The following is a 26,213-nucleotide window of genomic DNA, read 5'->3' on the forward strand; positions in this document are numbered from 1 at the left end:
GATTTCTAAAAGTTCAAGAGGAATGTTAATTTGTCTTACTCCGGAAACCCAGTTTGTGGTTTTGATTGAATGATTAGAGATATATAACATAGCCCATCTGTAAATAGCCCACCCAACTACCTCATCCCCATATTTATTTATTTTGTTGCTCCTTTGCACCCAAGTATCTCTATTTGCACATTCATCTTCTGCACATTATCATCTCCATTGTTAATGCTAAATTGTAATTATTTCGCCACTATGGCCTAGTTATTGCCTTACTTCCCTAATCTTACTACATTTGCACACACTGTATATAGACTTTTCTATTGTGTAATTGACTGTATGTTTGTTTATCCCATGTGTAACTCTGTGTTGTTTGTGTCACACTGCTTTGCTCTATCTTGGCCAGGTCGCAGTTGTAACTGAGAACTTGTTCTCAACTGGCCAACCTGGTTAAATAAAGGTGAAAAAAATGATTTAAAAAATGTTTTATCTTACTGTAATCTCAGAGTACTCAGAGTTATCTTGGAGTAGTGTCAATTTGTTTCATTCCACCATCCAAAGCTAGATAGGTAGGTGGCAGCAGACAATGTACTTCTACATCATCTCAGGTTAAAGCTATTGCTTACCTTAGGGTAGGGGTATTGCTTTCCTTTGGGGTATGAAGCGCCAGTGAAGCGAGGAAGGGCCATATTGGGCACGAGAGTGTCATTGAGGACCAGGAAGGCTAACCTCTCTCCATCCGGTGACCACCAGTGTGCTATATGTGACTGGAGAATCTCCTCTGTAAAGAGACACAAGGAATATATAAGAAATACATTGCAGATCTCGAGAAAATTAAATACAGAAAGTATGCATACCCCTTGACTTGTTACAGCCTGAATTCAAAATGGATTCAATATATATTTTTTCTCACCCATCTACACACACAATAATGACAAAGTGAAAACATGTTTTTAGAAATGTTTGCCTTTTGTTTTTAGGTACAGGAATATCTCATTTACATAAGTATTTACACCCTGAGTCAATACTTTGTAGAAGCATCTTTGGCAGCGATTACAGCTGTGAGTCTTTCTGGGTAAGTATCTAAGAGTGTTCCACACCTGGATTGTGCAACATTTGCCCATTATTCTTTTCAAAATTATTTTCATTATTCTTTTCAAAACTTCAAGCTCTGTCAATCAAATTGATTGTTGATCATTGCTAGACAACCATTTCCAGGTTTTGCTGTAGATGTTTAAGCAGATTTAAGTCAAAACTTTAGCTCAGCCACTCAGAAACATTCACTGTCTTCTTGGTAAGCGACTCCAGTGTAGATTTGGCCTTGTGTTGTAGGTTATTGTCCCGCTGAAAGGTGAATTAATCTCCCATTGTCTGGTGGAAAGCAGACTGAAACAGGTTATCCTCTAGGAGTTTGCCTCTGCTTAGGTCTATTATGTTTCTTCTTCATCCTGAAAAACTCCCCAGTCCTTAACGATTATCAGCATACCCATAGCATGATGCAGCCACCACTATGTTTGAAAATATGAAGAGTGGTACTAAGTAATGTGTTGGATTTGCCCCAAACATAATAGTTTGTATTCAGGACAAAAACTTAATTGCTTTGCCATATATTTTGCAGTGTTACTTTAGTGCCTTGTTGCAAACAGGATGCATGTTTTGGAATATTTGTATTCTGTACAGGCTTCCTTCTTTTCATTCGGTCAATTATCAAATCAAATGTTATTTTTCACATGCACTGAATACAACAGGTGAAATGCTTACTACAAGCCCTTCACCAACAATGCAGTTCAAGAAATAGAGTCAAGAAAATATTTACTAAATAAACTAAAGTATATTACAAAATAAAAAGTAACACAATCAAATAACGGGGCTATATAACAGGGGGTACTGGTACCGAGTCAATGTGCGGGAGTACAGGTTAGTCGAGGTAATTTGTACATGAAGGTAGGGGTAAAGTGACTATGCATTGATAATACACAGCGAGTAGCACTGCTACTCGCAGCAGTGTAGAAACAAAGGGGAGGGGGGGGGTCAATGTAAATTGTCCGGGTGGCCATTTGATCAATTGTACAGCAGTTTTATGGCTTGAGGGTAGAAGCTGTTAAGGAGACTTTTAGACCTAGTGGTAGAGAACAGTCTATGACTTGGGTGACCTCTGACACCGCCGAGTATATAGGTCCTGGATGGCAGGAACCTTGGCCCCAGTGATGTACTGGGCCGTATGCGCTACCCTCTGTAGCGCCACTATACTGCCAGGTCTCTGACCTCCTCCCTATAGTCTGTCCCATCGTTGTCAGTGATCAGGCCTACCACTGTTGTGTCGTCAGCAAAGTCACCACCTGGGGACGGCCCATCAGGAAGTCCAGAATCCAGTTGAAGAGGGAGGTCTTTAGTCCAAGGGTCCTTAGCTTAGTGATGAGCCTTGTGGGCACTATGGTGTTGAACGCTGAGCTGTAGTCAATGAACAGCATGCTCACATAGTAGTAGGTGTTCCTTTTGTGCAGGTGGGAAAGGGCAGTGTGGAGCGATTGAGAATGCGTCATCTGTGGATCTGTTGGGGCGGTTTGCGAATTGGATTGGGTCTAGGGTTTCCGGGATTATGGTGTTGATGTGAGCCATGACAAGCCTTTCAAACACTTCATGGCTACCGATGTGCGAGCTACGGGGCGGTAGTCAATTAGGCAGGTTAACTTCGGTTTCTTGGGCACAGGGACTATGGTGGTCTGCTTGAAACATGTAGGTATTACAGACTCGGTCAGGTAGAGGTTGGTTGCCAGTTGGTCCGCGCATGCTCTGAGTACAGGTCCTGGTAATCCGTCTGGTCCCCCGCCTTGTGAATATTAACCTGTTTAAAGGTCTTGCTCACATCGGCTACTGAGCGAGCATAAAAGCCATTTAGCTCGTCTGGTAGGTTAGTATTGTGGATTAACTACAATGTTGTTGATCCATCCTCAGTTTTCTCCTATCACAGCCATTAAACACGAACTGTTTTAAAGATACCATTGGCCTTAAGGTGAAATCCCTGAGCAGTTTCCTTCCACACAATCCAAAGTGTAATTCATAACTTCACCATGCTCAAAGGGATAGTCAATGTCTGCTTTATTTTACCCATCTACCAATAGTTGCCCTTCTTTGCGAGGCATTGGAAACCCTCCCTGGTCTTTGTGGTTTAATCTGTGTTTGACATTCACTGCTCGACTGAGGGACCTTACACATAATTGTATGTGTGTGGTACAGTGATATTCAAAAATCATGTTAAACACTATTATAGCACACAGTGAGTTCACGCAACTTATTATGTGACTTGTTAAGCACATTTTTACTCATGATTTTTTTTTAGGTTACCCAAGGCAAAGGGGTGAATACTTATTGACTCAAGACATTTCAGCTTTCACTTTTAATTAATTTGTAAACATTTTGAAATTTTAAATTCAGACTGTAACTCAACAAAATGCAGACAAAGTCGAGGGGTGTGAATACTTTCATAAGGCACTGTATTCTCCAACAAAATGGCCATGTAGTAGTGTTAGGGCTGGATTCAATCCGTATCACTGAAGTATTGCGTTCCCTCATCCGCGGAGACTTCATTCACGGTAAACGCTGCATATGGAAATTTAGTGTGAAACACCTTGAGATAATAGTTGACATAACCATCTTTCCTGAAGTTTCCATCTGTACTGTTCCATATAAGAAGGCCATATGTCGATAGTGTGCAAAAAAAAAATAGAGAGCACTAAAGTATTGCGACAACTCAAGCATGATGTTCGAGTGCAGTTAACAGTACTTAACGGTCTGTGGCAACATAATGTCAAACATTTGAGATGTTAATTAGGTCTGATTGGGAGTCATTTGAATCTCCAGAGAGAGAGAGAGAGAGAGAGAGAGAGAGAGAGAGAGAGAGAGAGAGAGAGAGAGAGAGAGAGAGAGAGAGAGAGAGAGAGAGAGAGAGAGAGAGAGAGAGAGAGAGAGAGAGAGAGAGAGAGAGAGAGAGAGAGAGAGAGAGAGAGAGAGAGAGATTTTACTTCACATTACATTGTCACAGAGTTCAAAACAGACAAACTAAGGAATATTTAGGTTGTCATATAAACTGTCATATTACCATGAAAATCATGTATACTGAACAAAAATATAAACGCAACATATAAAGTTATGTTCTCATGTTTCATGAGCTGAAATAAAAGATCCACAACATTTTCCATACGCACCAAAAGCTTTATTATTCTCAAATGTTGTGAACAAATTTTTTTCCATCCCTGTTAGTGTGCATTTCTCCTTTGCCAAGATAATCCATCCACCAAAACAGGTGTGGCATATGAAGAAACTGGATAAACAGTATGCTCTTTACACAGGGGCATCTTGTGCTGGGGACTAAAAAATAATAATTTTTGTCACACAACAAAATGCCACAGATGACTCAAGTTTTGAGTGAGCGTGCAATTGGCATGCTGACTGCAGTATTGTCCACCAGAGCTGTTGCCCGGTAATTGAATGGTAATTTCTCGACCATAAACCGCCTCCAATGTAATTTTAGAGAATTTGGCAGTACGTCCGACCGGCCTCACAACCGCATATCACATGTATCCATGCCAGCCCAGGACCTCCACATCCGGCTTCTTTATCTGTGGGATCGTCTGAGACCAGACACCTGAACAGCTGATGAAACTGTGGGTTTGCACTACTAAAGAATTTCTGCACAACCTGTCAGAAACCATCTCAGGGAAGCTCATCTGCATGCTCGTCATCCTCACCAGATTCTTGACCTTTATGCAGTTGGGCGTCGTAACCGACTTCAGTGGGAAAATGCTCGCCTTCAATGGTTACTGGCATGCTGGAGAAGGGTGCTCTTCAAGGATGAATCCTGTTTACAACTGTACTGGGCAGATGGCATTGTGTGGGCGAGTGTCAATGTTGTGAACAGAGTGCCCCAGAGTGGTGAAATAACAAAAAGGTCAAATACAGATCAAGAGAAAGAATAAAGTAATGGTAAACTGTACTTTAAACGAATAGTGTCATGTTTTGGCTTTCCTTTTGGTATTTTATACATTGCTGGGTGCACACGCTTAGTTAATATGGCTCTGGATGTCCATATCGAGGCAAAAATGCCCACACAGTAAATAATTACAATGATAATTTTTCACAAAGGTACAGATGATGGAAAAATTAACAAAAATTATACACAATTGCACAGTTGAAGTAACTGCTTGCTGAAACGCTTTCTTAATCTGTGTAAAGTTTCATTTCTCCTGAGTAACGTAATGGGCTGTCTTTCTCCTAAACTTAATTAGCTTTTCCCTTTTCAAATCTGCTATTTCATCACATTTATATTTAATCATTGTTTTGCATAAACTGGCATTCGGCACTAATTTAGTATTTCATTCATCCACTTACTATGTAGCTGAAGGGAAATGAAAATTTCATTTAAAAAATGCAGTTTGACTCCCCGACTGTGTTTGACTAATTTGATATCATCAGGAAAACATGAGGCATGTTAGAATTGTTGAAAATCACTGAACTGTGTTATTCAGTCACAAATATCTTGAGTTAAACTGAACAAAAATATAAACGCAACATGTAAAGTGTTGGTCCCATGTTGCATGAGCTGAAATAAAAGATCCAAGAAATGTTCCATGCGCACAGTAGTGGAAAAAGTACCCATTTGTCATACTTGAGTAAAAGTATAGACACCTTAATAGAAAGTTACTCATGTAAAAGTAAAAGTCACCCAGTAAAATACTACTTGAGTAAAAGTCTAAAAGTAGTTGCTTCTAAATATTCTTAAGTATCAAAAGTAAATGTAATTGCTAAATTATACTTAAGTATCAAAAGTAAAAGTATAAATCATTTAAAATTCCTTCTATTAAGCAGAGCAGACAGCACCATTTTCTTGTTTTTAAAATGTATGGCTAACCAGGGGCACACTCCAACACTCAGACATCATTTACAATAGATGCATTTGTGTTGTCTTGATAAGTGCGTGAATTGGCCAATTTTTCTGTCCTGCTAAGCATTCAAAATGTAATGAGTACTTTTGGGTGTCAGGTAAAATGTATGGAGTAAAAAACTACATTATTTTCTTTCGGAATGTAGTGAAGTAAAAGTAAAAGTAGTTAAAAATATGAATAGTAAAGTAAAGTACAGATACCCCCAAAAACTATTTAAATAGTACTTTAAAGTATTTTTACTTAAGTACTTTACACCACTGCATATGCACAACAAGCTTATTTCTCTCAAATGTTGTGCATAAATTTGTGGCATATCAAGAATCTGATTAAACAGCATGATCATTACACAGGTGCACCTTGTGCTGGGGACCATATAAGGCCACTCAACAAAAAAAAAATCCCACAACAATATGCCACAGATGTCTCAAGTTTTGAGGGAACATGAAATTGGCATGCTGACCGCAGTAATTTCCACCACAGATGTTGCCAGAAAATGTAATGTTAATTTCTCTACCATAAGCCTTAAAACATCGTTTTAGAGAATTTTGCAGTACATCACAACCGCAGAGGATGGTGAAAACATTGATATATTTTGGGGTTAAGTGGGTTAAAATCTTCATAGAAGTCACGGAGGGTACAGAGGGACATGCCAAAATGCTGAATGTTGGCACTTTAGCAAGTCTTTTTATTAATATAAAAAAGCTGATAACATGTTCTGTGTGGTCTATATTAAAGGGCACTTCATTTAATATAACAGGCATTTAAGATGAAATATTGCGGCACAATTTCTACTTCAAATATCAAAGGGGCGCAAAATGTATTCTATTCGTGGAACGACCCACCTACCCTCGTACAGCCAGTCAGCGATCCCATTGAAGATGACCCCTTCCTTTCCAGACGATGTCAGTCTGAGGGAGTTGCTCTTCACATCTGATTGGTAGTAAATATTGTTCTCAAATATGTAGATCTGTGGGCACAAGGACACACAATGAGATCAGGAAAGTCATTACTGACATATCACATTTAACATTACACCTTGGTATGACCTCTACAGGCCTGCACTGTGAAACTCAATGAAACATCAGCGTTTGACAAAAATTATGTTTTGAACCCAGAGAGAATAAACTTCTATGGTAATGTACAGTATATTCAAATACAAGGCCTACGGTAAAATCCCTTTCAACCCACTCAATTTAGCAGAGATATTGAAATTCATGAAAGGGGGAAATAATAACACATTTCCATTCAGGTCTTATTCCCTGATTGGATACGGTTGAAGTGGCCTGGAATCATCCCTGTCCAGAGAAACAGCAGAAACCTAATGTCCGATTCCATCAACCTAAAGGACCTGTGTTACATAGAGCAGTGTTGAAATTAGCACCCAATTCCTCAGCCTCAGATGACTACTTTTCCCAGAACCATTCAACGTTTCTCAGCCAGCCAGCTGTCTGCATCAGCCAGACTTACATAAAGCACTGTTATGTAGTCACTTGGTCCTGGAGCTGAGCTGAGCCCATCTCAAGCTCTGCAGGCCCCGCTGTTATATCAAAGACATTAAGCAAAGGCAACTTGTCTAAATCGCTTCAGTAGTGTGTGTGTGGTATAGGATTCAGCCAAAAGAGCTGCTTTTAACAGCAATGACTTGAACAGTTTGAACAGTTTCCACATCAATGTGCCATCTGCTTCACTAAAAGCTGAGACTAGGTGTCCTTAAATGGGGTCGGATTTTCAGTACCACAGTGGTGTAGGAGAGGAGTGTGTTTGAAACTATGAGGCGTCTGTTAGGAAATTTGGTTATGACAGGTTTGGTTACAAGGAAGCGCTATCGTAACATTTCTATATGGATTACTTTTTGATTTGGGCTTGAGTTTGTGTTCACAGATCAGCCCAGCAGCAAAAACCTTCACTTCAAGGATGCTGTTGTTGACCCACACAAACCTATTGTGTCAGTTCTGTATACGAACTGAGTATCAGTATAACTTTTGGGGCCTACCAGGCCAAAACTTTGCCAGTAATATAATTTTAATTGTGATGGTGAGTAAACAAATTTACTTTTGATTTCACCTAATTTTAACATTCTGTCACCAAGATCACATGCTCAAATTCATAAAAACATGTTTTCCCATCTCAAGAGGTAAAAAAAAGAAGAGTATAGTAAGGGCCTGTCTTCAGCTTAATTAAATAATGAAAACATTATGGAGCTCGAGAAGATTATTGTTATTCCATTTTTTTTTTACTATAGGTTGTACAATGTATGGGTAGCTCCTGCTCAGCTCAGCCCAGTCCAAGCTCTTCACTCTCCTGGCACCCCAACCAGCCTGAAGCGAGGACAGCAGAGTCCCTACCCATCTTTCCCGAAAACATCTGAAACCCTACCTCTTCAAAGAGTATCTTAAATAATCCCACAGCACCACCAAAAAAAAGACTTTTGTGAACTAACACTCACACTTGACTTTTTTCCCACCCTTACTAGTGCTGACCTCGCTGACAGCTACTTTATCGCGGACAAATGTACTTACTATGACTGTGATATTAAGATGAATGCACTAACTGTAAGTCACTCTGGATAAGAGCATCTGCTTAAATGACTAAAATGTAAATGTAAATGCATTGTGTATGCAGACCTAAGCCTTCTCATGCTCACTAGATGTCAATCCCTGAAAGACTGACTTCCACATTAGTGAAAACGTAATGGAAGATATATTTCTCTTCATCTTTAGCAGGGGGTTCAGAAAAACATTGTTGCTGTAGGACTCGATATCACCCTCCCCCCCTCCGGCCTCCTGTAAGCAACATTTCAATAAGTACATTTTCAATTCATGTGTTCGTCTGATTTCGACACAGTTTATACCAAATGAAGCTCCAGGTCATCCTAAATCAATTGATGTATTGTTTGTCGATATGAATATCATGGATGAATACCATGAAAACCACGGAACTGCAGTTCTTAACATTTACTCATAACTTCATAATACATGTAAACCATATCAGACAAATAATCTGTCATGTAATGAACCCTCTGTTTGATTTCTTCTTAAATCAGCCATAAATCCCGTGACTGGGGAATGGAAGCTTGTTGTGTGCAACAGGGAGGGGCAAATGAATGCAAGATGAACAAAATAAAAATGTATTTGTTAAAACATTTCTAGCCTATCTATCTATGGGTAACAGATTTGACAATTAGATGTTCAGTGTTTCTTTATAAAAAATATAGGAATAGTTTCACCCATATTAAAACAAGAGATCCGTTCACGTAACAGGCTTGACCCTTAAATGAGGGACATGAAAACAATTTTGGGGTACTTTAGCAAGTCTTTATTCATCTGGAAAAATAGATTTATTGGATTCTCCATGTGGTCTATATAAAAGGGCACTTCATTTAATATAACAGGATTTTATAACCCATAAGACTCTAAGCCCTGTCTATGCCGGGGTAGGGCGGTCTCCATATAGAGTGCATTCTGAAAGTATTCAAACCCCTTGACTTTTCCCACATTTTGTTACGTTACAGCCGCATTCTAAAATGGATTAAATATGTATTTTTTCCTCGTCAATCTTTACACACAATACCCCATAATGAAATGTTTGCAAATGTATAAAAAATAAAAACAGAAGTACCTTACTTACATAAATATCCAGGCTCTTTGCTATGATACTCGAAATTGAGGCATCCTGTTTCCTTTGCTCAGAGGCATCCTGTTTCCTTTGCTCATCATTGAGATGTTTCTACAACTTAATTGCAGTCCACCTGTGGTAAATTCAATTGATTGGACGTTATTAGGAAATGCCTCCATCATTCCGCCCGGGCAAACTGAGCAATCGGGGGGGGAAGAGCCTTGGTCAGGGAGGTGACAAAGAACTGGATGGTCACTCTGACAAAGCTCCAGAGTTCCTCTGTGGAGATGGGAGAACCTTCCCAGAAGGACAACCATCTCTGCAGCACTCCACCAATCAGGCCTTTATGTTAGAGTTGCCAGACATAAGCCACTCCTTAGTAAAAGGCACATGAAAACGAGTTTGGAGTTTACCAAAAGGCACAGAAAGACTCTCAGACCATGAGAAACAAGATTCTCTGGTCTGACAAAACCGAGATTGAACTCTTTGGCCTGAAAGCCAAGCATCACATCTGGAGGAAACCTGGCACCATCCCCACGGTGAAGCATGGTGGTGTCAGCATCATGCTGTGGGTATGTTTTTCAGCGGCAGGGACTGGGAGACTAGTCAGGATCAAGGGAAAGATGAACGGAGCAAATTACAGAGAAATCAAGCAACGCTCCCGATCCGACCTGACAGAGCTTGAGAGGATCTGCTGAGAAGAATGGGAGAAACTCTCCAAATACAGGTGTGCCAAGCTTATAGCATCATACCCAAGACAACTTGAGGTTGTAATTGCTGTCAAAGTTGCTTCGACAAAGTACTGAGTAAAGGATCTGAAAACTTACTCTACCGCTCAAAAGTTTGGGGTCACTTAGACATTTCCTTGTTTTTGAAAGAAAATGTAAAAATTGTCCATTAAAATAACATCAAATTGATCAGAAATACAGTGTAGGCATTGTTAATGTTGTAAATTACTATTGTAGCTGGAAACAGCAGATTTTTTATGGAATATCGACATAGGCGATCAGAGGCCCATTATCAGCAACCATCACTACTGTGTTCCAATGACACGTTGTGTTAGCTAGACCTTTAAACAGGTCAACATACACAAGGCTGCGGGGCCAGATGGAATACCAGGACGTGTGCTCCGGGCATGTGCTGACCAACTGGCAGGTGTCTTCACTGACATTTTCAACATGTCCCTGATTGAGTCTGTTATAACAACATGTTTCAAGCAGACCACCATAGTCCCTGTGCCCAAGAAAACAAAGGAAACCTGCCTAAATGACTAAAGACCAGTAGCACTCACGTCTGTAGCTATGAAGTGCTTTGAAAGGCTGGTAATGGCTCACATCATCACCATTATCCCAGAAACCCTAGACCCACTTCAATTTGCATACCGCCCAAACAGATCCACAGATGATGCAGATGATCTCTATTGCACTCCACACTTCCCTTTCCCACCTGGACAAAATGAACACTTATGTGAGAATGCTACTTTACTACAGCTCAACGTTCAACACCAGAGTACCCTCAAAGCTCATCACTAAGTTAAGGATCCTGGGTCTAAACACCTCCCTCTGCAACTGGATCCTGGACTTCCTGACGGGTCGCCACTAGGTGGTGAGAGTAGGTAGCAACACATCTGCCACGCTGATCCTCAACACTGGAGCTCCCCAGGGGTGCGTGCTCAGTCCCCTCCTGTACTCCCTGTTCACCCACGACTGCATGGCCAGGCACGACTCCAACACCATCATTAAGTTTGCAGATGAAACAACAGTGGTAGGCCTGATCACCGACAACGATGAGACAGCCTATAGGGAGGTCAGAGACCTGGCTGGGTGGTGCCAGAATAACAACCTATCCCTCAACGTAACCAAGACTAAGGAGATGATTGTGGACTACAGGAAAAGGAGGACCGTGCACTCCCCCATTCTCATCGACGGTGCTGTAGTGGAGCAGTTTGAGAGCTTCAAGTTCCTTGGTGTCGACATCAACAACAAACTAGAATGGTCCAAACACACCAAGACAGTCACGAAGAGGGCACGACAAAGCATATTCCCCCTCAGGAAACTAAAGAGATTTGGCATGGGTCCTGAGATCCTCAAAAGGTTTTACAGCTGCAACATCGAGAGCATCATGACCGGTTGCATCACTGCCTGATACGGCAATTACTCGGCCTCCGACCGCAAGGCACTACAGAGGGTAGTGCGTTCGGCCCAGTACATCACTGGGGCTAAGCTGCCTGCTATCCAGGACCTCTACACCAGGCGGTGTCAGAGGAAGGCTCTAAAAATTGTCAAAGACCCCAGCCAACCCAACTCTGTTCTCTCTACTACCGCATGGCAAGCGGTACCGGAGTGCCAAGTCTAGGACAAAAAGGCTTCTCAACAATTTTTACCCCCAAGCCATAAGACTCCTGAACAGGTAATCAAATGGCTACCCGGACTATTTGCATTGTGTGCCCCCCCAACCCTCTTTTAAGCTACTGCTACTCTCTGTTCATCATATATGCATAGTCACTTTAACCATATTTACATGCACATACTACCTCAATCAGCCTGACTAACCCGTGTCCCTATATAGCCTCGCTACTGTTATTTTCAACTGTCTTTAAATGTTTTTTATTTCTTTACTTACCTATTGTACACCTAATACCCTTTGTGCGCTATTGGCTAGAGCTTGTAAGTAAGCATTTCACTGTAAGGTCACACCTGTTGTATTCGGGGCACGTGACAAATAACATTTGACTTGATTTGATTTTGACATGGATAGAGCAGGTGTTCCTAATGTTTTGTACACTCAGTGTACATTTTACAAACATTTACAGTATATATACACATTTTCAATATATGTTGGAATGTATTTAAAATGTATTAAATAAATGTTTTTCAAATACATTATTTTGCCAATGTATTTTATTCCCGTATGGGTATCGAAGATGTGTACTGGCAGTATCATCTATTCATAAGATACACTTATGGCTAATGATGCAGCGTATGCCACTCGAGAGTCCCGCATGCCTGCACATCTGTCTGCCTCTCACCCCTCATCACCAGTAATGGCCTTCTAATGGAGGTGAGTTTGATTTATGCCCAAATAAACCACACAGAATGTTCCAAATGTAGACAAGAAGCCACTAATATACTAAAGCCTGTTAAATGTTGACAAAAGGCTGTATGTTGGAATCAATCATCTAATTTGGCAGATTTCCTTTTGAAAATGAACTGGAGTTTCTCTTTCAAATACTCGTTTCAGAATCTCACATATGGGGACATTCCCTTCAAGGCTGGACCACAGGGAAGATCCAATTACACGTCTGTCATATACAGACAGGAAGCATGGTGAATAATGGGGAACCCAACTCCTTATAAGGTGCTACGATCCCGCCCTCTAGTCATTATTGTTTTCTACTGTACGGAAATCACAAGCTCTCTCTAAGCTCCTCTCACAAATTGTTCATCCCCACCTGCATCAGACAGTTAGATTCCGATTCAGAGTGTTTAATAGTCATATGTACAGGGTTGCAGGTGTGATTGCGGGGTACAGTGAACATCTTATGGTTCAAGCTCCAACATGCAGGGCTAAGTGAAATAAAATAATGACAATGGTAATAAAAAATACACCAATAGAAATAAAATAGCACTATATACAACAACGGAGATTGTCCGTTCGTAAATCCGAGGAAAAAGTGTTTTACCAGTCACCACCACTCGAAAAGCCAGCTATTTGCTGGTGCAAGTGGGGACACATCAGGCTAAGGAGTAAGTTATTCACATAACCATGTGCTACATTCAAGCCTCAAACTTACTCAACAGCGACCCCAGCGTTGAGCTTAATGCAACTATAGATGAAACATGTCAATAGGAATAAACGAAACTATAAGACATATCAAAAGATGAACTCAAAAGCATGAATTCAATCATTTTGATGAACTTCACAAATAAAAGCGGATATATTTTCTTACTCTTGTTACACTTAGAGTTAGCTTTATCCGCTAGCTTCTTCTACCTGTACTTGGTAGCATCACTTATCCCCTCGTTTAGCTTACCAGCGCCCTCTCTGGCTAGGCTGACAATTTTTTTTACCTCTCTGGGAGAGAGCCTGTAGAGCAACTCTCCGGCTAACGACGTCCCTACCTCCATGGTCAGGCTTGATGAGGCCAAATTGTCCTGGGGCATCCCTTTTCCAGCAGATTGGCCACTAAGGGATTTTCTAGCCTGGACATGCAGCGCATGGAGGAGTCTGCATTTTACAGCTCTGGCTACAGAGCCTACTGTCAGAATTAGGGCAGACTTGGAGGTAAGCAGTCCTAGCCCCCTAGTTAATGAGAGGGGCAGCACACAGCACTGGTGGCTCCCTGCCCTAACCTCTCTCTAGTTTAGCATATCCATCTCTCCCCAACTTGTGGTACTAGAGAGACACTCCTTCGTTTTCCTAACCTATCCCCTGTGCCGCAGCTCATCGTTCCAACCCGCTGACAGCAGTAGGTGTGGAAGTTGCACTTCTCCCCCGAGTGCCCTCCCTATCAAGGATCTCCCCCGACACCTTTAGGTTCCAGCCGGGACCAGAAGACAATATGATTCAGACAGGAGCAGGATGACAGAACATCAGTTGCCCTCAAACACTATTCCCGTTCAGTGCTCTCAGCATCTTTCCTCATAATATTTTTCTCTGTTGCATCCAGGCGCCTTGCCAAGTGCTCAGAGCTACATAGCTATGAGCAAAAGAAGCGACTTTTTGGCACGCCACCAGAAGGTACTGTTGCCTCGGCGAATGAGAGTCTCAGCGCCTGAAAGGCACCCCACCAAGTTGGTGGAGATCTGTCACGCATGGTGGGTATAGTCGCTTGGGGACAACAGTCTTCAGCCAGCTACCTGCAACGCAATCTCTGCAAATTCGGTTTTAGTGGCCTACGGCGACTCAGCTCTATTGCTAGAGGATTGTGCTATTGAGCTAGGGACCATTCAGTACGTTGGAAATGCTACTTCCTCTCTTCCCAAAGGTAGCTTCTACACCTGCATTGCTTGCTGTTTGGGGTTTTAGGCTGGGTTTCTGTACAGCACTTTGTGACATCAGCTGATGTAAGAAGGGCTTTACAAATAAATTTGATTGATTGGACGCTTCTCCCTCTCTGTCACGGATGCCATGTTTGCCTTAGTTTGAAGATGTAATCCAGAGACAGGTGTTTTATACCACAACCTTCTTATGTGTGTTCTCTTTTCAACTCTGTCTGCATATTTGCAATCAAACGGCAGAATTTTCTCGATCTCCTTAGCAATCATACTCTAATTCCACCGTGCATTCTACTGATTTCAAAACCCGGACCTCCAGAAAGTGGAGAGCAACACTTATGCAGTTCTACTACGTGACGTCTGTCAAAAAAATCTGTGTCAGGGTCTCCACTTCACAGCTCTGTATGGGTTCTGACTGACAGTTGTTCTGAAGTTGAGCACCACGCATGACAAGAAGTTTCACCCATCCCTCTAATTGGGCCACTTTTGCAATTGTTTTTGTTGTCCGAGTGAGGGAAATGCTGTAAATTACGAGGACCCGATTATCTGTTTGTTTATTTTTCTTACTTAATTTTTCACAAATCTGCTTCGTTACAGAAGGGCTCATAAGTAAGCATTTCACGGTAATGACTACACCTGTTGTATTCGGCGCATGTGACAAATAAAATAGGATTCGATTCGATTTTTTGAAAGATGAGACGTCGAGGACTATAATAAATACTAGTTTGATATCATAAAAGCATGTACAGTGTAAAGGTTTATGATCACTACGTTTTGATGGAGAGTTAGTTACAAGATGACATGGCGTCATACCCTGGGTTGTCCTGAACAGAATGAGCCAGTTTGTTATCTTGTGAAGAGAATTTGCCACAGGCCACGCATCTGACTCCAATCTATATTAACCAAAATGATGATCTGTTCTCTGAATTGCATTGTGAAAGTCTAATACTGTAAGATCGTATTTTATAATTTAGCCAGTCACGTTGGTAATAGAACAAGCTTTCAAATGATGTCCACCTGACCCAGATTGTGATTTATAATGGACCGTTTTGGATTGTGTAAACAACATTACTTGTGTAAAGGCGGGCATGCAGGGCTGTGTTCCAAACAAAACAACAAAAAATGTGCTTGCACTAGTTCCTCAATGGCACAGCTAAGAGAGCTAAAATAAAAGCACATTATAGTTGAAGACTCTTGTTTGAGTCATTGAAATTGCTTAGGAACTGTGCACACTTTGGAGAGGTGTATGGCCACTTGGAAACACCAGTTAGACCTGCGGTGTGCCGAGGTTATGCATTTCCATATTTCTTCTGTAAGAAACATTTCAATTTAGCCCTTTCCATATAGACCAATTCCCATCTGTTTAAGGGCTTAAGTTTGGATCCATTTTTGAGTTTTCCCATCTGTTTGGACGGAGTTGAGTCTTTCCCCATATGTGAGATACCGAAACAAGTATTTGAAAGAGAACTTAAGGTTACTTGAGTAAACCCGTTACTCTGATATTATGAGTGAGGTACTGTATCTCACCGCGTTTCCCTTCTCGCTATGTGTAAGGAAGAAAACATATGCTTGATAATCAGTACAGGGTGGGATTGTGGTGCCTTATAAGACGTGGGGTTCCCCACTATCCACCATGCCCCCTGTCTGTCTACGACAGACGTTGTGTGATTGGAGCTTCCTTGTGTTCCCGTCTCGAAGGGCGTGTCCCCATATGTACGACACCTCACTCAGATAACCGGGGTTACGCAAGTAAGACAATGCAAGGGTCATTTAGCATTCCAAATCCACCTGCTTATGCTGTTTCCAACGTTTCAGAAAGGCTGGCCTCTCGTTTAAGTTCAGGTGCATTTTGGATGCCACTTGCCCTGGATTAGACTAATAGGGTTCTGGGGTCTTGGTTCGAAAAACTGCTTTATTGTATCACATTTTTGGGGGATACCATAATGATCCTGCCATTAGTTTCCCCATGATGTCGGACAAATACATGAACCTTCTTGGCACTTTATGGGCGGCAGGTAGCCTAGTGGTTAGAGCGTTGGGCCAGTAACCGAATGGTTGCTGGATCGAATCCTCAAGCTAACAAGGTAAAAATCTATCATTCTGCCCCTGAACAAGGCAGTAAACCCACTGTTCCCCGGTAGGCTGTCATTGTATGTCTGACTTTGTTCTTAACTGACTTGCCTAGTTAAATAAAGGTGCAATAAAATCATTTAGATACAGCGGTGAGCCCACTATCCAAATGGATCGTACTAGGTTTGAATCGAACATGACCCAATTTCATAATATTTGGTGATCCTTCACATGTGAGACCATCAGAACTGTGTCTGAGCAGCCTGATGTGAAAGCTTAAAAGAAGCATTCCAGAGGTGATGGGGCAATGTGGTTAATCCTGCTCCGGAGCTTCACTACAAAGTACTACAAAACGAGTAGATTTGAGATAAATAGTCAGGCTTGGAGGAAATGGAAATGGTCTACATTTAAATGGCATACTGAATGTCAAATTAGTATAGGTTATTTCAGGTGTACTTGGCATTTCACTACTGATTGTTATCGTTTATCAAATATCATCTTTCCAATAATCTGACTGAAAGCTGTCAACATGTTTGAATGTCCACTAGAAGTGAATTGCCAAAAAGGGCCAGACATTCACCTTCACAACAGGAAATACTTAAAAACCAGCACCTCATAATTTTGTGTCTTAAAAAAAGGACCAAAGGAATTCTTTGATGCAAATGTTTTAAAGGCCAGGTAACTTGATTGACCTTCTAACCCAAGACAAGAGATTGAGTGGCTATTATCTATACATTCTGGCTTCACATGTAATTGACTCAAACATACATTTCCATGTAAGAAAGAGAAATATCAAATCAAATCAAATTGTATTGGTCACATACACATGGTAAGCAGATGTTAATGCGAGTGTAGCAAAATGCTTGTGCTTCTAGTTCCGACAGTGCAGTAATATCTAACAATTCCCTAACAACTACCTAACACACAAATCTAAAGGGGTGAATGAGAATATGTATAGGCAAGGTGCAATAGATGGTATAAAATACAGTATATACACGTGATATGAGTAATGTAAGATATGTAAAAAATTATTTAAGTGGCATTATTTAAAGTGGCATTGTTTAAAGTGACTAGTGATCCATTTAGTAAACTGTCCAGTGATGTGGTCTCAATGTAGGTAGCTCTGAGTTAGTGATTGCTGTTTAGCAGTCTGATGGCCTTGAGATAGAACCTGTTTTTCAATCTCTTTTCAAAGTCCCAGCTTTGATGCAACTGTACTAACCTTGCCTTCTGGATGATAGTGGTGTGAACAGGCAGTGGCTCGGGTGGCTGTTGTCCTTGATGATCTTTTTGGCCTTCTTGTGACATCGGGTGCTGTAGGTGTCATGGAGACTGCACCACCCTCTGGAGAGCCTTGTGGCTGAGGGCGGTGCAGTTGCCGTACCAGGCTGTGATACAGCCCGACAGAATGTTCTCGATTGTGCATCTGTAAAAGTTTGTCAGGGTTTCTGGTGACAAGCCAAATTTCTTCAGCCTCCTGAGGTTGAAGAGGCACTGTTGCGCCTTCTTCACCACACTGTCTGTGTGGGTGGACCATTTCAGTTTGTCTGTGATGTGTATGCCCAGGAACATAAAACTTTCCATCTTGTCCGCTGCTGTCCCTTCGGTGTGGATAGGGGGGGTGCTCCCTCTGCTGTTTCCTGAAGTCCACGATCATCTCCTTTGTTTTGTTGACGTTGAGTGAGAGGTTGTTTTCCTGACACCACCTCCTCCCTGTAGGCTGTCTCGTCGTTGTTGGTGATCAAGCCCACTACTGTTGTGTCGTCTGCAAACTTGATGATTCAGTTGGAGGTGTACATGGCCATGCAGTCGTGGGTGAACAGGGAGTATAGGAGAGGGCTGAGCACACACCCTTGTGGGGCCCCAGCATTGAGGGTCAGTGAAGTGGAGATGTTGTTTCCTACGTTCACCAGCTGGGTTGGCGGCCCGTCAGAAAGTCCAGGACCCAGTTGCACAGGGCGGGGTTGAGACCCAGGGCCTCCAGCTTGATGATGAGCTTGGAGGGTACTATGATGTTGAATGCTGAGCTGTAGTCAATGAACAGCATTCTTACATAGGTATTATCTTTGTCCAGATGGGATAGGGTAGTGGGCAGTGGGATGGCGTTTGCATCATCTGTGGACGTGTTGGGGCGGTATGCAAGCTGAAGTGGGTCTAGGGTGGCCGTTAAGGTGGCGGTGATATGATCCTTGACTAGCCTCTCAAAGCACTTCATGATGACGGAAGTGAGGGCTACGGGGCGGTAGTCATTTTGTCAGGTATCTTTGCCTTCTTGGGTACAGGAACAATGGTAGCCATCTTCAAGCATGTGGGGACAACTGACTGGGAAGGGAGCGATTGAATATATCCGTAAACACACCAGCCAGCTGGTCTGAGTATGCTCTGAGGACGCCGCTAGGGATGCCGTCTGGGCCAGCAGCCTTGCGAGGGTTAACACGTTTAAATGTTTTACTCACGTCAGCCATGGAGAAGGAGGGGGGGTGCAGTTTTTGTAAGTGAGCCGCGATGGTGACACTGTATTATCCTCAAAGCGGGCAAAGAAGGTGTTCAGTTTGTCTGGAAGCGTGACAACTGTGTCCGTGAAGTGGCTGTTTTTGTAGTCCGTGATATCCTGTAGACCCTGCCACATACGTTTCGTGTCTGAGCCGTTGAATTGCAACTCCACCTTTTCCCTGTACTGGCATTTTGCTTGTTCGATTGCCTTGCGGAGGGAATAACTACACTGTATATATTCAGCCATATTTCCAGACCTCTTTCCATGGGTTTAATGTGGTGGATCGTGCTTTTGTCACGTTCCTGACCTTATTTCCTTTGTTTAGCCTTGTTTAGTTGGTCAGGACGTGAGCTGGGTGGGCATTCTATGTTATGTGTTTCTATGTTGGGTTCATTGTATTAGCCTGATATGGTTCTCAATCAGGGGCAGGTGTTTTACGTTTCCTCTGATTGAGAACCATATTAAGGTAGGCTGTTCTCACTGTTTGTTTGTGGGTGATTGTTGCTGTGTCTGTGTTTGTTCGCCACACGGTACTGTTTCGTTCGTTTGTTTGTTCCTGTTCGTGCGTTCATGTTTTATGTGTTCTCAAGTTCAGGTCTGTTAACGTCGTTTATTATTTTGTAGTTTGTTCAAGTGTTTTTTCGTCTTCGTTGATATTATTAAAATTATGTATTCAACCCACGCTGCGTTTTGGTCCGATCCTTGCTCCTCTTCAGACGAGGAGGAAGACGAGCGTTACAGCTTTCAGTTTTGTGCGAATGCTGCCATCCGTCCACAGTTTCTGGTTAGGGTAAGTTTTAATAGTCACAGTGGGTACAACATCTCCAATGCACTTCTTTATAAACGCACTCACTGAGTCAGTGTATACGTCGATGTTGTTCTCTGAGGCTGACCGGAACATATTCCAGTCCGCGTGATCAAAACAATCTTGAAGCGTGGCTTCCGATTGGTCAGTCCAGTGTTGAATGGTTCTCATCACTGGTCCATCCTGTTTGAGTTTCTGCCTATAAGACAGTAAGAGCAAGATGGCGTCGTGATTGGATTTGCCAAAGGGAGGGCGGGGGAGGGCTTTGTATGCGTCACGGAAGTTAGAGTAACAGTGGTCGAGAGTATTAGCCATGCGTGTCATGCAATCAATATGCTGATAGAATTTAGGTAGCCTTGTTCTCAAATTTGCTTTGTTAAAATCCCCAGCTACAATAAATGCAGCCTCCGGATATATAGTTTCCAGTTTACATAGAGTCCAGTGAAGTTCCGTGAGGGCCATCTTGGTGTTCGCTTGAGGGGGAATGTACACAGCTATGACTATAACTGACAATAATTCTCTCGGTAGGTAAAATGGCCAGCATTTGATTGCAAGGAATTCTAGGTCGGGTGAGAAGAAGGATTTGAGTTCCTGTATGTTGTTATGATTACACCATGAGTCGTTAATCATAAAGCATACACCACCGCCCTTCCTCTTCCCAGAGAGGTGTTTATCTCTGTCGGCGCGATGCATGGAGAAGCCCGGTGGCTGAACCGATTCCGACAACATATCCTGAGAGAGCCCTGTTTCCATGAAACAGAGAATGTTACAATCTCTGATGTCTCTTTGGAAGGCAACCCTCGCTCGAATTTCGTCTACCTTGTTGTCAAGAGACTGGACATTGGCGAGTAGTATACTCGGGAGCGGTGAGCGATGTGCACGTCTACGGAGCCTGACCAGGAGGCTGCTAGCTCTGCCCCTTCTACAGCGCCGTTGTTTTGGGTAGGCTACTGGGATTAGATAAATTTTCCTGGGTGGTGGTCCGAACAGAGTACCCGCTTCAGGAAAGTCGTATTCCTGTAATGTTGGTAAGTTGCCGTTGCTCTTATATCCAATAGTTCCTCCCGGCTGTATGTAATAAGACAAGATTTCCTGCGGTAACAATGTAAGAAATAATACATAAAAAAACGAAATAGTGCATAAATAGAGCCATTTGTATATGACAGCAAGGCAATAGCAGACAACAGGGGAGCTGCCAGAGTATATCAAAACATAGATTCTTCCATTGTCTGAGATAATGTGAATATGACATAGTCCATTGTTGCGTCTTTAATGAGAAGCATGATTCGCTTTCAACAGCAACATAATCAAAACACATTCTAATTAAAAGTTCAGAATGCACTCCATGCGGGGATTAAATAGGAGAACAATTAAGTTAAACAAAGCAATTACATGAGGAAGTGGAAAGAAAATCATCCCGAAGGCCAAACCAAGAAAGAACATAATTTTGAAAATACAGAATAAAGAGATTTATTAAAACTGTTGATCCTTGGCATACCAACCGCTCCTAATCCTTTGCACATACAGTATCAGTCAAACGTTTGGACACACCTACTCATTCAAGGGTTTTTCTTTATTTTTACTATTTTTCCACATTGTAGAATAATAGTGAAGACATCAAAACTATGAAATAACACATATGGAATCATGTAATTAACAAAAAAGTGTGAAACAAACCAAAATAGATTTTAGATTTTTTGATTCTTCAAAGTAGCCATCCTTTGCCTTGATGACAGCTTTGCACACTCTTGGCATTCTCTCAACCAGCTTCATGAGGTAGTCACCTGGTACTGTATATTTAAGGCCACAGCCAAAACTTGTTAAAGCAACTTCTTTTAAGTTTATACAAGCTGTACCTAAAAGTAGCTGACATAAGTCTAAGTAATGACTATAGTCAGTTACCTTCAACATTGGGGTGGGTAAATGCGGAATATTGCACATTTGGAGGGGAGCCCTGACCAGGACTCAAACCTGGGTCCAGCGACTATCAACCTGATACCTTAGCCATTACGCCCAAAAATGCAAACTTCCTAATTGGGAGTAATATTCAAAAACAACATGATAAAGGGTTGTGACTTTAATCGCCCTACTTGCAGGCACAGGAAAAATCACATTATAAATGGTAACATGGGAGATATAAGAGGACTGCATGGACGAATGGCCTACTTGTGGTCACAGACCACTTGTCTTTGACTTACCAGTTGCTGGCCCTGTACTCCCCATGCAGCATACTGCAGAATAGAATTCAGCACCTCTGGAGGATCCAGCTCCCACACCTCCCTGAAAAACAACATTAAGTAACAGTAACACTGTAACACTGACACACTTTGTTTGAAGGACAGCGCTCAACTCCTCTCAGCCTACTAGACTTGGACTGCCTGCCTTTCAAATTAACATTTGAAAACTTGGACTGCCTGTATTCAAATTCACATTTAAAAACTTTAAAAGCTCATTTCACCACATTGTTTTATCATCACAACTGAAATGTACTTAATGCCTGAGATAAACTGCCTGAGAATAGATTGTCTTGACAAGTAAACAAACACATCAAGACCCCAACAAAGTTAATGGTAAACAAGCAAACAAAACATACCTTGTGTGGACGTTGTAAATGCTATATGAGGCCATGTATGAATGCCGGAAAACCTAAAACAAAAGAGAGAAAAGAAAGAGGAGATTACTGCATTAAATATTTACGATGGAGGCAGCTTGGCTGATAACAACATCAAAAAAACAGGCAGAGAAAGGCATCAAACAGAATAGACCGGTAGCTGTTTTCACAAATAGATTCTGGGGACAATGCAATTTGCATGGGTGACAGCTGGGAGATGAGACATTTTAATTCCATCTGAGAAACCGATCATGCAACCCCCATGACTTTAGGTCTGAAAGCCTGGGAGTATGAAAGACACAGAGAGAAAGGCAGGAGGGAGGGAGAGAGAGAGAGCATCCAAATGGTTCTGACTAGGGTGTTTGTAAATCTGTCTGGATTCCCCTCGAGAAGCTGTGCATGACATGATAGTATAATTCAGATTGTAGACGGGGAAAAGAGAGCGAGAGAGGGAGAGAGAGAGAGAGAGAGAAAGAAAGAAATAAATAAAAAGAGGGATAGAGACACCTGATTCAGACTCAAGTGTTTGATATATCTGTTTGAGCAGACAGGAGTCTAAAAACAGGGATGCCACAGCCGAGGATGGATAGCTCAAATTAAAAAGTGCTTCTTCATTTGAAAAGGATGCACTTTGCCACAGTGAATTATGCATAGCGCATGAGGACGGCGGAAAGGCCCGAAGGTGGTGGCAGAGATGTGATAGCGCTAGATTGATGAGCACCAGAAATAGTGTTGACAGGCCAAGATGAGTGATCTCAGAAAGGGAGGGAGGTGGAGAGTGCACCTCCGATGGCTTTGACAAAATATGTTGCTATAAGCTGCTAAGCAACAGAGACGCAGGTCAGGGTTAAAGCTCTGTGAAAACACATCCCTGGCTAGGAACTAAAACGCCCAAGTGTTTAGATACGCCGTCTCTTTAAAACAAATTCAAGGTGATCATTTGGAACTAGAGGTAATGCTCCCAGGGAACAAGAGTCTGTGGTTTTGCTGTGGATATTTTAGCAAAACCACAGACTCTTGTTCCCTGGGAAGGCACAGAAGAGGAATGGACTCTGTAACTTTTATTTGAACCGTATTGACTCCCTTCAGTTGGAGTTTTACTTCCAAACATTGACCTTTGGCAAAAAAAAGTTTTAACTGCCTGTCAGATACTACTTTGAGTGTCTGAGAAAGTGTTTGAAGTTATCATTTTAAGATTTAAGATTTAAGATTGCGCAGATATCTTTGCTGTCGGGTGGAATTCACTCTCTCTGAGCTGCTCGTCATCTCTAGCTTTGATAAAATGTCCTACTCTGTACATGATGATAAAATGGCTAATAACAGTTCCAGTATCAGGTGGATATTAGAGGATCATTTTGAAATGTTTCACATTGTTTCCCTCACTACATCTCTTCAAGAGCTGGCACAATGACCTTTGTGTTCAGTGTGGTGATTTAATCAAAGACAAGTGGCCTCCCGGGTGGCGCAGTGGTCTAGGGCACTGCATCGCAGTGCTAACTGCGCCACCAGAGTCTCTGGGTTTGCGCCCAGGCTCTGTCGCAGCCGGCCGCGACCGGGAGGTCCGTGGGGCGACGCACAATTGGCATAGCGTCGTCCGGGTTAGGGAGGGTTTGGCCGGTAGGGATATCCTTGTCTCATCGCGCTCCAGCGACTCCTGTGGCGGGCCGGGCGCAGTGCGCGCTAACCAAGGGGGCCAGGTACACGGTGTTTCCTCCGACACATTGGTGCTGCTGGCTTCCGGGTTGGAGGCGCGCTGTGTTAAGAAGCAGTGCGGCTTGGTTGGGTTGTGCTTCGGAGGACGCATGGCTTTTGACCTTCGTCTCTCCCGAGCTCGTACGGGAGTTGTAGCGATGAGACAAGATAGTAATTACTAGCGATTGGATACCACGAAAATTGGGGAGAAAATGGGATAAAAAAAAAAAAGACAAGTAGGTTGACATTTTCAACTCCTACTGCACTAAAACTTTTGCTGCAACTCAATACTGCAACTCAATACGAGTGGTCTGCACAGGGCAGTTTTATCAAACACGATTAATAACACTGCAAAAGTTTAGTATAAAACCACACAGAGGGAAACGCATCTGCCCAAACCAATGAAAAGCCCATGTTGTATTAATGTCGATTTTCATCACCATGTTCCTCCATTTCAAATATCATCTGATTATTAAATTTGCCACACACTGACCATCCTTCCCTCCTTCTTTTCCTTGCTCCTCTTCCACTGCCAAGGTGACTCGCCCGCTCCCTCCTCCCCTCCTCCCCTCATATTACGTATGCAAATCGGATTGAGTGAAATGAAAACATGGATTCTCTTGATTTATGGGAGAGGTGTGGCGGATCATGGTTCTGTATATTACCCAGAGATCCCCTAATCTCTGGCAGTGTGTGGCACGTGCCTGGGAGCAGGGGCCCACAGATTAAAACATATGATTAAATATCTAGACTGGTTCAGACAGCTTTAGGCGCTCTTCTATACTGCCTCAGAGAAGAGTCCACTGGACCAGCTAACGGAGAAATGCATGCCAAGGTTTCCAATGGCTGCTTTCAGCCTCTGGGTAAAAGAAATGTTACAAAATAGTATTTGAGATGAAAATAGTATTTGGATGCTTGTACGTGTGAAAAGAGTTTATTACATAGTAATAACATGTTTAAGGCTGTTAATAACGGTGTTATACAGTAGGACAGTTGAATACAAATGGGAATGATTGTTGTATTTAATCATGTGTCTAAAAACAGATGACTTGCTTGCATTTAGAAACTAAAGGCCTAGTTTACTGCCCTTATTCGAACATGACCACATTTTAGGCAAAACTTTGCGTCAACTGGCTGGTGGTTACAGAGGAGCCTTAACCAAATACAGTGAAGAAACTTAAGCAAATTCTAGCACCAACATAGCAGAGAGCCAATGAGCCAGCTTTCTTAGCACTCTCACCCCAAAACAAGTTTAATTGTGTCTCCAGCCCGAATGGGATCAATCCATTTGTCAGCAAAAGGGGAGGAGAGAAGGTGGGGAGATCAATAGAACACTCGAGGGAGGGAAGGCTGTAAGCCGCTCTAGAGGTGCCTGTGCAATGAACATAAGAGCAGGCTGCACCCCTACGAGTATCAAAGCCAAATGGTCCCTGAAGCTACCGATGACGTATCATGTTTTGCTACCTTACATATTTTGTGCACAATGTTGGCCCAGTGTGAAGGACAGAATCAGTGCAACCCTGACAGCAGTCAGTATTTGGCCCTCAGGTTACCATAGCAATTCTGGACCCTTACAGCACATTGGACCCATCAGATTAACTATAATAGCATGGGCCCTCAAGGAGCCAGTGCTGTGACGACCGTTCAGTCTCAGGGGTCTGCCAGACCCAATCTAGACCCATTTAGCGTGGGAGGGAATACGGATACGGTGATAACGGTGCTTAGGGCCCCAGGTGCTGCTTTTGGCCTGCTAAATCACACAACATTGGGCTATTTGGGTTACCGTGACCCCCGTATAGTCCTGATGAGATAGCTCTGAAAGATGCTGTCTCTCCTTCGTCTTCCTTTGTGATTCCCGCCAGGCTCATTTGTTCAGTAATCAGCCGTGAGGGGTTAGGCGAGGTAGGACCTACTGTACGTATTCAGCCTCTGCTCATTTGAAGGCGGCGAGCCACTGAAGGCTACTTCATCAATGTTACACAATGTTTTATCCTTCACAAAG

At 42.5% G+C, this 26,213-nt stretch overlaps 1 protein-coding gene across 1 annotated transcript in view; it reads right to left on the minus strand.

Annotated features, from left to right (window-relative positions):
• Positions 1–26,213, minus strand: part of LOC120064031 (inactive dipeptidyl peptidase 10-like) — a 99,151-nt gene that overhangs the window by 31,462 nt on the left and 41,476 nt on the right. The window contains exons 5-8 of the mRNA XM_039014339.1: positions 22,502–22,554; positions 22,107–22,188; positions 6,774–6,894; positions 612–766 (exon numbers count right to left, since the gene is read on the minus strand). Coding sequence (XP_038870267.1) covers positions 612–766; positions 6,774–6,894; positions 22,107–22,188; positions 22,502–22,554 — 411 coding nt within the window. The remainder of the gene's footprint in view (positions 1–611; positions 767–6,773; positions 6,895–22,106; positions 22,189–22,501; positions 22,555–26,213) is intronic.

Source organism: Salvelinus namaycush, chromosome 19, assembly GCF_016432855.1.
Source record: "Salvelinus namaycush isolate Seneca chromosome 19, SaNama_1.0, whole genome shotgun sequence".
Lineage (NCBI taxonomy): Eukaryota > Metazoa > Chordata > Actinopteri > Salmoniformes > Salmonidae > Salvelinus > Salvelinus namaycush.